This window comes from Agelaius tricolor, unplaced genomic scaffold (genome assembly GCF_023055355.1).
Source record: "Agelaius tricolor isolate 1412-34295 unplaced genomic scaffold, bAgeTri1.0.p SCAF_10, whole genome shotgun sequence".
Classification (NCBI taxonomy): domain Eukaryota; kingdom Metazoa; phylum Chordata; class Aves; order Passeriformes; family Icteridae; genus Agelaius; species Agelaius tricolor.
The window spans coordinates 13,507,545-13,523,168 of record NW_027269270.1 but is presented as its reverse complement, the minus strand read 5'-3'; the positions used below and the strand labels follow the sequence as shown (position 1 = coordinate 13,523,168).

Below are 15,624 nucleotides of genomic sequence, written 5' to 3'. Positions count from 1 at the left end.
TGTGTGCTTTGTTAGTGATGGGGAATGAGGGTGTGATTTCTGCTGGGTCAGTATCCTCTGCATATGAGGCAAGGAGGGAATTCTCCCATCCAGGCTTTGTATTGTGCTTGTGAACATTCTTTTGTTAATGAGATAGCTTTTATTGGATTCCTGCTAACACATTCTTACAGTATGAATGCTAGGTGCGTGATGTATTTAAAACATACCTTTTCTTGTAAGTAAAGCTGGTTGATTTTTTTCCTAGACATTAATATTTACCACTGAAATATGCCAGTTTTGTGTGCAGTTGACTTTGCCCATACAGCCGATCCCTGTAACTTGAGTGGGGTTACTCCCTGAAGTAAAACTAAGCATAGCATGTGTCTATACATTTGCAGGTTTGGGTGTTTACTATTGTTAAGTTGTTTAAAATTAACAGCTGAATTTACAGGACTTTACTCAAGAGTAATACATTCACTGCTTCTCTTAAGAAAGATTACTTTTATGAAGGAGGTTCATTTTGTTTTTAAAAAGCCTATTTAAAATTTTGTGAAAATGGCCTGCAACAACAGGTTTGTTGATCTGTATTAATTCATTTGACAAATTATACTTTTGTGCAAGAACTGAGCCATGGGTTTTGTTTTGGGGGTTTTTTGTGCTTTTTTGTGGTTTTTTTAAAAATTGATAATAATTTCCCTTTGAGTAAAGGGCTAAGTTATCATTCTCATGACAGCTTCAAAGGAAGAAAAAAAAGACATTACTGCAAAATAATAAAGAACCAGTGATATTTTGGTTTCCCACAAGAGCTCAAAGTTCTAAAGTTCAAGACTTCGCAGGGGGAATAATTTAATAGAGAGCTGTGTGTTATGGAGTAATCTGAAAAAATATCTTGCTTTACTGAAGCTTTCAGGTCAGAACTGAAACCAGACCCAGACTAGTTATTACTTTTTCCCTTAAGTAAGTATTGCTTTTTATGGCAACTCAGATTATTACCTCACTTTCTATTGTGTTGAGGAGAGTGTATGGTTCTGCAAAACTGACTATTCCCATTTTAGTAATGCATACCTTCATTAATAATCTTATATACATATAAATTTGTGCATCTCTCTGTACATAGGTCTGTCCCTACTATTTAAATAAGAATATTCTTCCATACTCTTATTCACAGGATGGAAATATTTTTGTGGAGCACAAAGAGCTTTACATCATGCAAATGATCTGTTCTCTGCTTTAACAGAATTTGTTCTCAGTATTTTAGAGGTTATTCACATGTCATTTTAATGTGAGAATTGTATAGAATATTGCACCACAAGTCTTTTACTGTGATCATTAGAAAACCCTTCCAAATGTCAGTGGCATGGCCACTAATATCAGCCAGAGGGTGAAGTGCTTGGCCATTATCCACTGTAGCAACCGTGCTGGGAATGTCATAGAAGCAAGACAGTTCAGCTAATAATTGAAATACAATATCCTGTTCTTCAGCATGGTGTCCATGTATCCAATCTACACGTTGTTATTTGTATGACCATCAGGCTTCTTGCAGAAAAAGTAAAAATGTGCATAGATCTAAAAATGATGTAGTGACTAGAGGATACAGGGGAAGAAAAATGTAAAGGAATTGAGAATTGTTTTCTAAAGGCAGAAAGGTGTATTTCCTAGTCTTCCAAAATCTTAAAATGGCTTCAAAATAATGGCATTTTGATTAAAGATTAAATAGAATTACTTTATGACAGATGTGGAGCTCCTCTGCATTAGACAGTCACTTGCTTGACTTTAATGTACTGTGAAAAATTTTCTTGCAAGTAAAATAAAGGTAAAATTAAGAAGGATGAGGCCACAAGTTTGACATGCAGAAAAGGAAGCAGTTGTTGAAATACTTAGGTTTTTTTTGTGCTCCTTTATCTGAGTTTTTGCCTTGGTTTGGAAGTCAAGGCTTCAATAATGTATGTGAAAAGCAGGTGGAACTTTAAAAAGTGATTTATGGAGAAAATGGTGGATGAAGGATGGATGTGGAAATGCCAGAGCTATGTACAGGAATGTTTACTTAAGAAAACTCACTAGATAACATACACACTGAAAAATTTTACCATTGAGCCACATGCATCTTCAGTGACCAGAGTTTATGCACTTCCACTATTGCAAAGTGACCTCTTTCAGAATTCACCTTCTAAATGGTCAAGTGGCTCCAGAAGGAGTTTGATTTTTGTTTTATTTTCTGGCATGCTGTAGCATCCTTTTTGTTCTCTTATTCCATTATTGCCTTATAACTCTGAATGGCAATGCTAGTTGATTTTTTTTTTTTGTAGCCTTAGTGAGTACACTGCAGTCCAACTCATCTGGAGATAATTTTAGTGAAGTATCCAGCTTTTTATGTCTCTGGCATGCACAGCTGAAAACACGATATGTCCTCAACATGTGTAGGCCATAAGACTTAACAAAATGGAAACCCACTTAAAGACTCTCCCTCTCCCTTTTCTGATCACCTTTCATCTTCCTGTGTCCCCTCAATCCCTTCCCTTCTCTTTTTCTACTTCCTTCTTTTCTTGCATTCACTGTCAGGAAGGGCCGGCACCGAAGGGCCAGTTCAGCACAACACGACGCCGGCAGAGACTGGCAGCTGCCGTGGCTACAACAGTGAGTGGATTTAAAAATCAAGGGATAGCTCTAAGGATGGGAAGCTGTGTAACTTGATTGTGTAATAAGCTTATAAAAATGTTCCTTGCACTTTTTGGAGGTGTCCATGCTACCCACTTTCAGCTGAGTTTCTTAGAAGTGGTCAGGCCCAATACAAATGTGTTCCATAAATGTGGGTCTGAGCTTGTTTACATGGTACATGTCCCTCCTCCTCCTTTATGTAAGTGCAAGTGACAGACTAAGGCCCTGCACGCAATAAGTCTTTGACAGACTATACAAAATAGAAGAAAAAAGATCAAATTCTGTTAAAAGATGTTGTGACAGTTTTAGCAAGACAATAGAACTAAGGAGATTTGTTACAAATATCCATGAAATTATAACATTTCTTTATATTTTTATAAGTAGTATAAGGTTAGCCTTTTTGTTTGAGGCACTTTCTGTTTATGTTCCATAATCCCAAAAAGTCATATTACTACCTCAGTGTCTGTACGTAGTTTTGCTAATTCTCTAAATCTTTGTCAGAAAATAGGGAGCTATGAAATCAGCACCAGGGCTGGGAATTAGTTGTGAGAAGTCCTGTTTGTGAAATTGAATTGCCATCAAGAGAATATCTTCAGCTGCTGCTTTATCAAGAAAGTACTCATTAGGAAGGCCCAATGTAGACATTTGTACTAATCCATCAACAGATAAGTACAACAGCTAGATAGGGAGGACTGTTCAGCCTAAGACTGAAGTGAGCTTTAACTCCTTATCTAGCCCAAGCAGTGAATGTCTTCACCAGGCTGAAGTATTCCAACTGCTCCAGGCAGAAGCTAAAATCCCCTAGATCTGACATGGTTTCTGCTTAAGCATAACTATTTTGAGCTTCTGCTACCTGAACCACAAACTCAGTTATTGCTATGCTCTTTTAAAACATATGAGACATATCAGTGTTTATCCAGCTTCGAAATGAACTCATCTAAATTTATTCCTCTGTAATCAGTTGATGCTGAATGCATGCTCTGTAATTGATTGCTGTTTTGACTGTGTTGTTCTGCTTGCCTAGCACAGAAATCTGCCTGATTCCCAGTTTACAGGGCTGAGCAGTGTTGGTGGGAGGCTCTAACCAGAAGGCTCAGGAGCAGTTAAATAGCCTTTGCAAGGGCTGTACTTCTTACCCAGGGAGTGCTTCAGTAGACAAATGCAGCTGGACTGGGGTTGGAAGGCACTAAGAGAACAGAGAATGGCTGAGTTGTTACCTGCAGCTCAAGTGAGGACCTGTTGAGGGAAGTTTTGGAGGAGCTGGAAAAAATGCTAGAGGAAGGAAAGCTAGAGGCACCAAAATGACTCTGAGGCTGTTGCGGTGCTCCTGGCCATGGCCTGTTCTTCCAGGATGATGCACAAAATGGTTGTTTCTCCCAGACAGTGAAGCTGTGTGCATAGACTGAGGGATACAGAATTATATCAGCTAAATGCACAGCAGAAAGAGGTTTTCCTTACAACCCATTCGGCCAGGAACAGTCTGTTCCTAACTGAGCCTGTAATTCTGAGGAAGGTGATGGATGAGTGGGTGCAAGGCCTCTGGTGTAAAGCAGGAAGTTGGGACAAGGTTCATCTGAGGTCGTGTCTAGAAGTGTCTCTATGGAGAAAACTAGAGAGATGGATCAAGAAGCTAAATGTTTTTTCAAAAACCTACAAAAAACCAACAATAAAAAACAACCAAAAAGCGAATGGGTAGTAAAGTCAGGATCAAGTCACCATTAATACAGAGAGAAAGCACAGCCGTGTAAGGAGAAAAGGGGAAGAGAATTACATTGGCAGTGTTTCCTGGACTGTTGCCTATTCAAGAGAATGAAAATGACTGTTTAATGTGGTTTTATTTTCATCTGTTATGGAAAGTAGCTTGGAAACTTTTCTAAAAAGTGCTTATGAGGAGAGTTCATGTCAATCAACAGCTCAGTATTTTTGGTTCTTGAATTTAAAGCAGTCAGCAAGGCTACTTGTCTCTGCCATGTGAATGTATATTTCTTGCAAGTAGTGTGACGTATTTGTAGAACATGGAAATTCTCTTTCTAGGGCATAATTGAAAATAGTATTTTTTCAATAAACACCATTGCAGAGAACTTTCTTTTCAGCCTGGCCAGCTGAGGTTTGAGGCAGAAATGGTGGATCTGAAGCAGATCTCTTCAGCTTGATTCATCAGAGAGTGACTAAAGAGCCCCCCCTGTATGTGTGGGCAGCCTGCCTGCAGCTCTGCCACTCCCTGTGGTTCTGGGGAACCTCCCCCATCACCACAGGCTTGTGGGGCTGGGCAGACTCTCCCTCAAGCTCTGGCATGACAGCTGGTGCCAACTTCTTTCCTGCCTTCTGGATGGTCTAGAGGGTTGGGTGTGTTCTCCATACACGCAGGTACAGTGTAGATACCTACTCTGCCCTCCTGCAGCCACCTGGAGCAGTTGAAGCTTTGTGATGCTCCCAGTCAAAGTTCTGGAAACATGCTCTCCCATTTAAGGAAAGGAAAATTTTTGGAAAACAAATTAGAAATTAACCTATGTTTAATTAGAAATTAACCACAGTAGTCCATTTACCTAATGTTGCTGGGCTCTTGAGACAGGTAATCTGGTAATTGTGAAGAAGATAAAGGGTTACATCTCCAGTATGAATAGAAGGAATTTATTTTACATCTTCTGTTAACAAATTCTTCTTGATATGAGGATAAAATGAGGTCCAGTAAAAAAATATGCACTTTGTTGATATAGCTGGAAATCAAAATACATGAGAGCAGGAATATACCTTATATTAGATAGGTGCCACAGAGTTATTATTTAATGTACTAGATGTATCTGGAAACTGAGAAAAACAGAGTGGAAAACATATTTCACAGAGTACACTCATGAGTGGAATGATTAATAGATCCAACAGGATTTTGAGGGTTTCATTGGAGAATCAGAACCTAAACCTAAAATGTGTACTGATGTAAGTTTTTACAGGAAGGAATTGATAAAACTGTTTCCTGATCTAATCAAATAACAAAGTAACAAGTTCAACCACTGATGACAGTGGTTCTAGAACTCATCTGTTGATAATAATTCTTAGTAATATGACTTTTTAAGTTATCTTCTGCTCTCTATCATGCCTTGGAATAGACATTTTATATTTTTGCCCCATTTTTCATATTTGAATAATTACATTGGGCTGCAGTGTGAAATTCTTGCTTTACGCATTTGATCAATCTAATGAAATTAATTCGATTTAATGTACTAAACAGTGCTTGATACATTAAACAGTGGTTAATGACAAAATGTAGTTCTGCATGTCTTTCTGTTGCTTTTACAGTTGAAAATTGTGTTCTTGGCCTCATTTTCATATGAATGCATGTAAATGGTAACATTAAAGTAAAATATGAAATACTCTTGCACACGTATCACTTACATAGCAGTGGTAGCCATACAGTGCATATGTAGCATAGAGGTAACTGCTCGGTACATGATACATGTATATATAACTTAGAAAGTCTTGCATGTACTTTTATTTTTATTACTGTACCTGAAAATTAGAGGAGAAAGTGAAGTGGAAAGATAATAAACTAAATTCTTTGCTCCATCTTACTAAGCTGTATCTCTCTGCATTTATTTATGGTCCATGTATTTTAAATGCAAATCAGGCAAAGTTTTGATTTTATTTTGTTGTCATTGTTTATTTGTTTAGTTAAAAGAAAATAGAAAGACTATGCTTCTTCCCTCTTCATAATTGCCAGTACAGTGAGTTTCAACTGAAAATTTAGAAGTAGTTTTGAAAAACTTCAATGGTAAATATGATATTATATCCTATTTCTGGATCTGTGGAGGAACTTACATACTTCAAATGTTGGTATTGCAACAACAGACTTATCTACAATTACTCTCAAAATGTCCAAATATAAAGGACATGTCTCATGGTTCAGTTTTCCAGTAATCTTCTAAGCATTAGGAAATCATCCATTTTTTGTAAACGTTAGAATTTAAATACTCCATCATTAGCTGTGTGTTTAGGCCTTCTTTTTTCTATCTCAGTGAAAAAATTCTAGAGAAATCTGCATCAGCTCTATTGAGATTTAGGAGAGTAAGAAGTTACATGTTCACTCTTGCCATATTCTTCACATTGTGAACTAAGTCTTTTCCGAAAAAAATTTGTTTTGCTTCAACAGAGTCAAAAGTTTGATTACACCCTATACAGCATTTCTTCTCTGTTTCTCACTGTAGGTCCCTTTCAGTGCTACGATGTCACCCGTTCGATTGCATTCATCCAACCCCAACCTCTGTGCAGACATTGAGTTTCAGGCTCCCCCAAGCCATGTGGCAGACCCTCTGGAGTGCTCTACTGAGTACATGAAGCTTCAAGAAGAATTCTGCTTGATGGCACAAAAAGGTAGCTGGAGATGCCAAGCCTTCCCTGTAACGTGCTTCTCTGTTGTGTTTCTTTGTTGCCCTCACTTAGTTATGGCCAGGGCTTTCATCTGCATTGGGTGACACTGTATAAGAGTTTTTAGCTGCTTTTTTATTAACCTTCTTATATTTTCCATGCATGTCATAAATGTAGAGCTGGGTAAACTTTGAAATTGCTTTCCAAGTCTTCTGAACTGCTTTCTCCATTCTGTAAATAAGTGACTGAATTTGAAAACATTTTTTTCCTCAACAAAATGTATTATTTCTCCCCAAAGATGATTCAGAATGTAACTGCTGCACATAATCCTGTGAAATCATTTTTGTGCAATGTTTTCTATGTCAATGGAATCAATGGGAAAAGAGCTTATTACAGGAATGTGCTTTTGAATTGCATTTTTATTGCCCGTAAGTGAATGGTCCTACAAACAAAAAAAAACCATTTTAAGAAGGTTTTCTTAACAGTTTGCTGTTGTATAACAAGCTTAGAAAAAAATGTGAGACTGATATCTTAAAAAATTCTAAACCTGTTTAAAGACCAAGCAATCATCTTTATTAGTACAATATTAAGTCTAGCAGAACTGATGTTTCTGTTACTCTGAAAAGTACAAATAAAAACCAGAAAGAAAATAACACACATTGGACACAATTTTTCCAAATGTGCACCTTTCCATATGTTCAGCACCAAGAATATGCTCAGATGAGATATGTGTGAGCATACAGTACGCACATTGCAATCGCAAGCTGTAGGTGTTTGTACTTAATTTGGCATGGATTACTTGAAGTTCAGGCCCTTGTTTCAAATGTCCATTACTGTGGGATGGAAGTCTCACTCTGTGTTTATTGCTGAAATATTGTAAGAGATGGCAATGTGATTTCTGTAGCCAAGAAAACACCTATTTTATTTTTTTTCTTTTTGCTTAGTGCATTCTCTTTTGAAGTCTGCCTTTAACAGCATAGCTATAGAGAAGGAGAAGCTTAAACAGATTGTTTCGGAGCAGGATCTTACAGGCCACAATGCTCAAATAGCTCACCTCAGACAGTCCCTCTCTCAGGTATGTTCTTGATTTGATTTCAAGCACATCTATCTTTCCTGGTGCACTATTTCTTTTGTATTTTAGCCATTTCCTTTCACGTCAAAGGAGCCAAGAAAAAGCCAAGTTCTCAGCCAGAACTATGGCATATTCTGTTACAATGTAGATATAACCTCACTGCATGTGGAGGTGAAGGATATCGTTTGTGTAAGCATGTATCTGTTACGATTTTCCAAAGTAAAGAAAAAGGATCAAATGTTTTTATACAAATGCTAGATGTCTTTCTTGGAGCTGTTCCAGCACAGCTAAGGAAATGGTCTTGGTTTTGTAATTAAGTTTTAAATTTTGACTGTATATTGTCAGATTTGTTTTATATGTCCGTGTCTCTAAATGCAAATGAATCCTGGGTTGCAATATAGTCATGGGTAAATTGGATTTCCAGATACAGACCTATTAACTCTCCAGCATCTCTCCCACTTAAGCTAAAGGAAAAATTATAATTTGCTTTAGTGGGGGAGAAGAAATTAGCAACAATAAGTCCTCAGGTTGCAAAATAACTCAATTTTTCAAAATTCATTGTCAAGGAAGCATAAAAGCATTTGCTGGATTGGTGTGGAGGACTGCATCTGCAAGAAGCATGAGCAGATGTTTAAAGACAAACCTTTCTTTAGATGCAGATGCATATCATGTTATGCAGATTGATTTCTGTGCATTGTGATAAAAAAGGGTTAGGAGCAAGAGATAAGGTAAGCATTTTTGGTTATTGACACAAATTTATCTAAGACCTGTGGATATTTATTAAAAACTTAGATGAAATAGGGAATCATGTTTTCTTCTTGGTCCTGGCTTTCAAGGTTAGTTTGAAAGTCACTGTCACACATTAGTTCACAGCCTCAGTGGAGAGGAAGTGGAAAATTGACTGTGACTGGGTTTGTCCAGTCTCCTGACCAGGGTTGAGCTGTTGAAGAAGCTACTGTCAGGCTGCTGTTAGTCATTACCTTCCCTCTCTGAGGGATGGCAACTAGGAACATGCTCAGACCATTTCAGAACAAAGCAAAATTGGGTGATTTAAGCTGTTCAGAGACAGTTTAAACTTACCTATTTTCCTTTGTCTTTCTTTGTTTTAGTACATTCATGCAATCTATTCCTCAGTCTGCAGTAGGGGGAGACAGAAGAAGGTTCTTACTCCATTACAATAGTCCTTTTCTACAGAAACAAAATGAATCTCTGTTCTTATTTTCTATAATCCTCGGTGCTGGGGATATATTAATGTTAAATCAGCCATGTTCTAGATATGTAGCATATTATACTTCTGGATTTCAGAATCTCACCCACTCGTCTTTCCAACCAACAGATAATACGTATTTATGCATCCAAATTTGTAATCTAGGTTGGACTTTAAAATAGGAGAAAAATCAGCAGGTAGCAGACACCAGTTGAATTTTGCTGGTATTTGTTATGTAGTGGATCAGTAGTTTGAAATAAGTACAAGGGTAAACCTATAAAATTGATCTGGGTGGGTAGACAATGATACTAGCAATGTTGGTTTTACTGGAAAGAAAGCAATTTCCATTTGCAGCCTCTTAGTGCTGATAACCTTGACTCAGGAGAGGCTGTGTAGTTGTAAACCAACAATTGCCTTTTGGGCATCTTGTGGCTAGTTCCCATGTGTTGTTCTGCAGTTTCACTCTTTGTTGCTGTATTCACTCCCCATTTCCATAATGTACATAACCCACCAGTACACCTGCCAAAGAGCTCTCTGAAGAGCTGAGGTAGAATGCCAGTCTTACATTGTGGGAGAACATCTGTCCCCCCATCTCCTGAAAAGCAGTGAAGGCAAAGTAACCAAAGATGAAATCATGTTGGAGAGGATCTCAAAATAGGTATCTCCCTATAAATGAAAGAAAGGAGGTTCTGTGATTTTTTTAGGAAATTGCTGGAAAGAAGCTTTTTTTCTCCTTCTTTTGTTTTTTCTTTTTTTTTAACTTTTCTTTTTCCTAATGTTTACATTTTAATTTTAAATGAAATGTGCAATTTTTATTTTAAGGCTCTCAACCAGAATGCTGAACTAAGGAGTCGCTTGAACAGAATACATTCAGAATCTGTTATTTGTGATCAGGTTGTCAGTGTAAATATTATTCCTAGTCCTGATGAGGTAAGACTTTGGCCTTTAATGGATTTAGAGTACAAACAAACCTTGCTAATTCTCACTAAATAGATGAAACACACCTGAAAAATTATTGAATTTTTCACATTGGCAAATGTTCAATCATAGAAAAAGTCAGGTTGTATTTCCTTACCTATAATAAAACTTCAGTCTTTTGTTTTCCATACATCAGACATGAAAGAACTCAGCTTGGTCTCTTTAGAGGAGCAGAGAAGGACTCCAGTTTTGGAATAGTAATTGTTGGCTGTGGGAATTAGTGAGGTTTTACTGTATTTGAATGTATCACACAGTAGCTAACCAATTCTGCATCTTAGTTTCTTGACAAATCAACAGAACGATTAATTATTTAATGACCTGATTTTGCAAGTGTCTAAAGGGCCTCACGTTTAGAATCTTGAGTGGTACTGTTAAAATCAAAAGCTTCAGTCCATGAACCAAGCACTGCACTAATATTTTTTGCAACATCTAGTTTTCCTTGTTTTGCTTTCCTTAGTCAGCAGATCAACAAACATTTGTATTAATAACAGTGAGCTTCCCTTGTGACAAATCTGAATTTGTGGACTGTAATATATTATGATTAGTATGGTCACTTTGGCAACCATTCTGCATGCATTTTACAAAAATGTTTTTGATTTGTCATTTCCACTATTTTTTTTCTATGCATATGTCATTTCAGTTAACATAGTCTTGTCTCCTAGTTATTTCTTCCAACAAGCAAGAAAGGTAAAATTGTTTTTGTTTATTTGCTTTCTGAAAATGTCTAAGCAATTTTTCCAAGAATCCAGCATGTTGGAGGCTAGCAACAGAACATAGAAGTGAAGTGGTGCCACAGCACAGCAATCTACAGTGAAGTTCTGGGCAATGACCTTCTCTTCTGTTTTGTGGTTTTTGTTGGTTAGCTGTTTCTTTTTCATTTGTTCATCATTGTCTTGGTAGAAGTAAGCCTGACTGAAGAAGTTTTTCAAAGTTTCCAGATCTCTCATTCACTTATCTTGCTTGTTTTATATATATCTCTATAATCTTGCTGCATAGATAATGCTTGTGTGAGGGTCTTTTTCAGGTAGGAACATGTGTATTTTTCCAAGTCCCTCTAGTTTATGTGAAACCTCAAAATTTTCGTCACTTCCTGTAATGATTACAGTAAAATGAGACTCTGTTTTCATTAGAAGTCATCAAGCATCACAATCCATCTACAATCTTTTAAGTCCTAATGAAAAAAGAATGGGTTTTGACTTCTTGGCTTGTTTATGCTTTTTTTTGGGATGTTTTGTTAGTGCTTTTTGAGGTAACTGTATGGAATAATTCTGCAGAATTACAATGTCAACAAAACCATATGCAGGAATTCTGGAATAAGATTAACTGGGATTGTGTTGCAATCTGAAGAGTTAACTGTGTTTAAAAGGATTTCAGTAGTTTCATCTGTATTACCTCCCAGGGACAACATGCTGTAGGAAGTAAGGGATTGGGTCCAAGATCTGTTTCCCTCCACAGCAACAGATCCTGTGGTAAAATGGTACAGGGAGAGCATCTTAATTTTCTCTTAATGGGATAGCCTGCAGGGTAACATTGAAATCTGGTGTCCCAACCACCACTACAGGAAGAGGAGGGTATATTTCACTGTTTTAGCCTGCTGCACTACTGATATCAACATGGCACAGTTTTGAATCCTTGACTTTGCTGTTACATTTCTTTATAATAAATCATAGAGAGTTCATTTCTTTAAGTAGTATTGGGTCAGTGTTAATGGCATAATGCAAATGAGATTAGGAGTATAAACATAGAATAAAAGCCCATAAAAATACATATTATAGCTATCCTCCTAAATATTCAAACATTTCATGCATTGTTACTAAACTGGTTCACATGGTCATTTATTTGGAAAGTAACATAACTCCCAGACCTTATAAATCTTTATAATTAAATTTTAGTTGTATCAAAGCTAGCTCTCAGTGATGTAATTTGTTATTACTAGTTCATGGTTGAATTTGTCTGACACAATCCAACTATTGTCCACAAAATCAATTTTCTGCATAGAGAAGTAGATCTGCAATTTCATACTGCTAAAACTTGGCAGTAGATGCTGGGCAGGACTCAAATGAAGACATGTATCTCATTGTTCAAAATGCACTTTATTTTGTCATGCATAGTGTCATCTGTTAGGTACACACAAAGTCCTAGTAGCATGCTGTCTTTACTCCCTGTACTTGTATTTGCCATAGAAATCTTACTCAGGTGATTTACCCCTTCTACATGTATTTCTTTAATATGAGAAATAATACTTCTACTTTTCTGTGCTTTATTTACAGACAGGTGAACAAATTCATGTCAGTTTGCCACTGTCTCAGCAAGTTTCTAATGAAAGCAGGCTCTCTATGTCTGAATCTGTTTCAGAGTTCTTTGATGCACAGGAAGTGCTTCTGTCTGCCAGCTCGTCAGAAAACGAGGTAGGCTGTGACAGCAAGTGGCGGCTGTGCTGCTGGACACAGTTAGGTAGTGCTACCACAAGTGAATTTTTTAGTAATGCTACTTAGAATAAAAAGGTATCAGAATGTGTAAAGTGTAGATAAACAAACCTGAGATCACATAAAGAGGTGCAGGAGTTCCCTGAAGTGTAAAACTGAGTTGAAAGTTAGTTGTGTCAGTAACTTAGGCTCAGCATATGTCCTTTCCAGGCAGTTCCACTGAAGGATGACATAGGCAGTTACAGCTGGCTGTGCAGTTAATTAAATTTAGATTTTCAAATATTCTTTAAAAAATCTTATACTACATATGTGTATAAAATTATTCTCTGTAATGAGAGAAATAGACAAAAAAGTAATATTTCTTGAAAAAACAGTTTTGTAAAAAAAAAATTTAAAATATTCTTAATGCTGATGAGATTCTTGTTTTTCAAAATAATAGATCAATGTTTACATAATTTGTTTGCTGAAACGTAAGTCACATTTTATTGTTTGGTTCTTTATAAATAGCACAAATCTGACTATTTCTTTTCATCTCCCATCCCTAGAACATTATGTTATCAATTTCTTTTCATCCCTGATCTTACTTGAAGCCACCTTTTGCAGATCTCATGTCTGTATTTGGATAATAAGGAATTCAGGAACGTGAGGACAACGTAGCATTTTTTTTGACCCTTTTAGTGCATTGGCACTATGGACAGATTGAAACATTCAGTTCATTTAGCTAATAGTTTTAATTGGATAAAGAATATTTTTTTAATATCTGTGTTTCAGTTATTTTTGTCTGTTTTGCCTGTATATTTTATATGTATTTGAGTTAATGGATATTTTATTTATGTTTTAGGCTTCTGATGATGAATCTTATATCAGTGATGTGAGTGACAATATATCTGAGGACAACACCAGTGTTGCAGACAACATTTCTCGGCAAAGTATACTGTGTTTCAAACTTTGAGAAATTACCTTGGTTATATTCATGTACCAGAATTACTGCATGTCAAAACAAGTCCAACTCAGCTGAAAACAATGAAGTTGGGCTTGCTTGTTCTGGCAGTTATTTGGTTGAATTGAGAGCTCTGTTTTTCTTAGTCTGGTGCTTTCTTATGACAATATTTTTCTTCCCTTCCCAGTTCTTAATGGTGAGCTGACAGGAGGCGCGTTCAGAAATGGACGGAGGACTTGTCTCCCAGCTCCCAGCCCTGACACCAGTAACATCAATCTGTGGAATATTTTGAGAAATAACATTGGCAAAGATCTTTCCAAAGTATCCATGCCAGTTGAGCTAAATGAACCTCTGAATACCTTGCAACATCTTTGTGAAGAGCTGGAATACAGTGAACTCTTGGACAAGGCTGCTGAAACAGATGATCCTTATGAACGCATGGTAATGCTTTTAGTGTAGCACTTCTGGCTGTGTTAAAAAGGGAGCTGTTCAGTGGGGTCTATGCAGGGTCCTCTCTTTCTCCTCCTGGTCACAGACAACAGACCTCCCTGCTGGGTTGCAAAAGTGTTGTCAACAGTTACAGGTGGTAGGTTTGATCTGAACAAGGCTGCGGGATTTTTCTTGACCTCAAACCAAGTCCTGCAGTTGTAACTCATTTATTTAGGATTAATCTCATGCTCCGTGACTGTAGATGTAGGCATTGACAGTTTCTAATTCTGCAGCATCCTTTCCTGGCTTTCAGTGGTCAAATCCAGCAGCCTTCAAGAGTTAATAAAGTCTGTGGCTGCCTTATGATCACTATAGGTGTGAATAAGATGTCCTCCCAGGCAATTTCTAGGAGAGAAGTTTTAAAACACCAGAAGAAAGTTTGCCTGGGTAGCCTGACCAGCTCCCCTGTAAGTCTGTTTTGGTTTTTTTAGTGACAGCCAGCAGCCTGTGCTCAACTCTCAGGGTGCTTTTATCTGTCATGTCTCCTTTTCCTCAGAAGATACAGGGAAAGGCTGTAAGGAGAAGTTGGCAGTGTTGTTGCTGAACATATCTGCTGCTCCCTGGTATGGGTTTGCAGCACTGTGGATAGCTGAGAGGAGAGAGGTTGCATTTGGCTGTCACACAATCACACACTCAAGTCCCTGTTCTGCTGTGTTCACAAGGCCTGCAGGAGAGTGAGGAGTCCTAAGCACTGAAGAAGTTGAAGCTACCTTGAGAAAGGGAGTTGAATTATTCATCATCACATTCTGTTTTCTTACAAGACTCAGGAGGTGATCATAGTGGGTCCCTTCCAACTCAGAGTATTCTGTGATTCTGTCCCTCACAAAAGGAGGGAGATTCTGTAAGAAGTAATGAGTAAAGCACACTGATTGCTACCTTTATTAAAAAGTTTGGAAGGTCAGTATTGAAGTAGTAGGGAGAATTCTGGAAGGAGAAGCCATGGTGCAACTGAAAGCTTCCTTGGAAAGGTGGATTCAGTCCCCTTCTCTAATACAGATGTCTACTGCAGTACTTGGGAATACAACCAAACTTTTAAACAGCATCCCTAAAAATGCAAACTGCATACCTGAGCTGAAGCATATGGAACTACTTGGAAAAGAGCTGAATACCCAAAGCTTGTGGCAGCAATGCTGTGAATACATTACTGCTTGTTCACTGTTCTCTGAAAGAGCAGGACTTTGCTATCTTCAATAAGCAGTGGAAATCTTTTTTTTTCACACTGCTCTCTATATCACAAGGATAGTAAACTCCAGTGTCTTATAGTTAAATTGAAAAGGAAGTTGAAATGAATCTGAAAACAGTTTTAGAGGAATGAAGGTTTTTACTGTTGAAGAAAAGCCTGTGAAAAAACTGTTAATTTTGTTGATGCTGCATTTCTGAATAATACAAAATGAAAAGAGAATGGAGCACCTATTACACAGTGGGACAAAAACAAAGCACATTTGCCCCATTGGTAGCATATTGCCAATAGCTGACTCATTTTTATCCCTGTGTTGTTTTCTGAAGTTTTGTTTGGACT

General features: G+C 37.4%; 1 protein-coding gene across 8 annotated transcripts in view; it reads left to right on the top strand.

The window, feature by feature from the left end:
- Positions 1-15,624, top strand: part of OSBPL6 (oxysterol binding protein like 6) — a 97,322-nt gene that overhangs the window by 64,045 nt on the left and 17,653 nt on the right. For 4 of the 8 annotated variants that reach the window (XR_011680360.1, XM_071434835.1, XM_071434834.1 and 1 more), the window contains exons 11-17: positions 2,539-2,613; positions 6,834-6,999; positions 7,938-8,068; positions 10,095-10,202; positions 12,521-12,658; positions 13,518-13,605; positions 13,804-14,057. Coding sequence is in view for 7 of the 8 variants with exons in the window: in XM_071434835.1 (XP_071290936.1) it covers positions 2,539-2,613; positions 6,834-6,999; positions 7,938-8,068; positions 10,095-10,202; positions 12,521-12,658; positions 13,518-13,605; positions 13,804-14,057 (960 nt within the window). In the remaining variant the exon portion in view is untranslated. The remainder of the gene's footprint in view (positions 1-2,538; positions 2,614-6,833; positions 7,000-7,937; positions 8,069-10,094; positions 10,203-12,520; positions 12,659-13,517; positions 13,606-13,803; positions 14,058-15,624) is intronic. The other 4 variants (XM_071434840.1, XM_071434837.1, XM_071434838.1 and 1 more) reach the window with 3 other exon arrangements.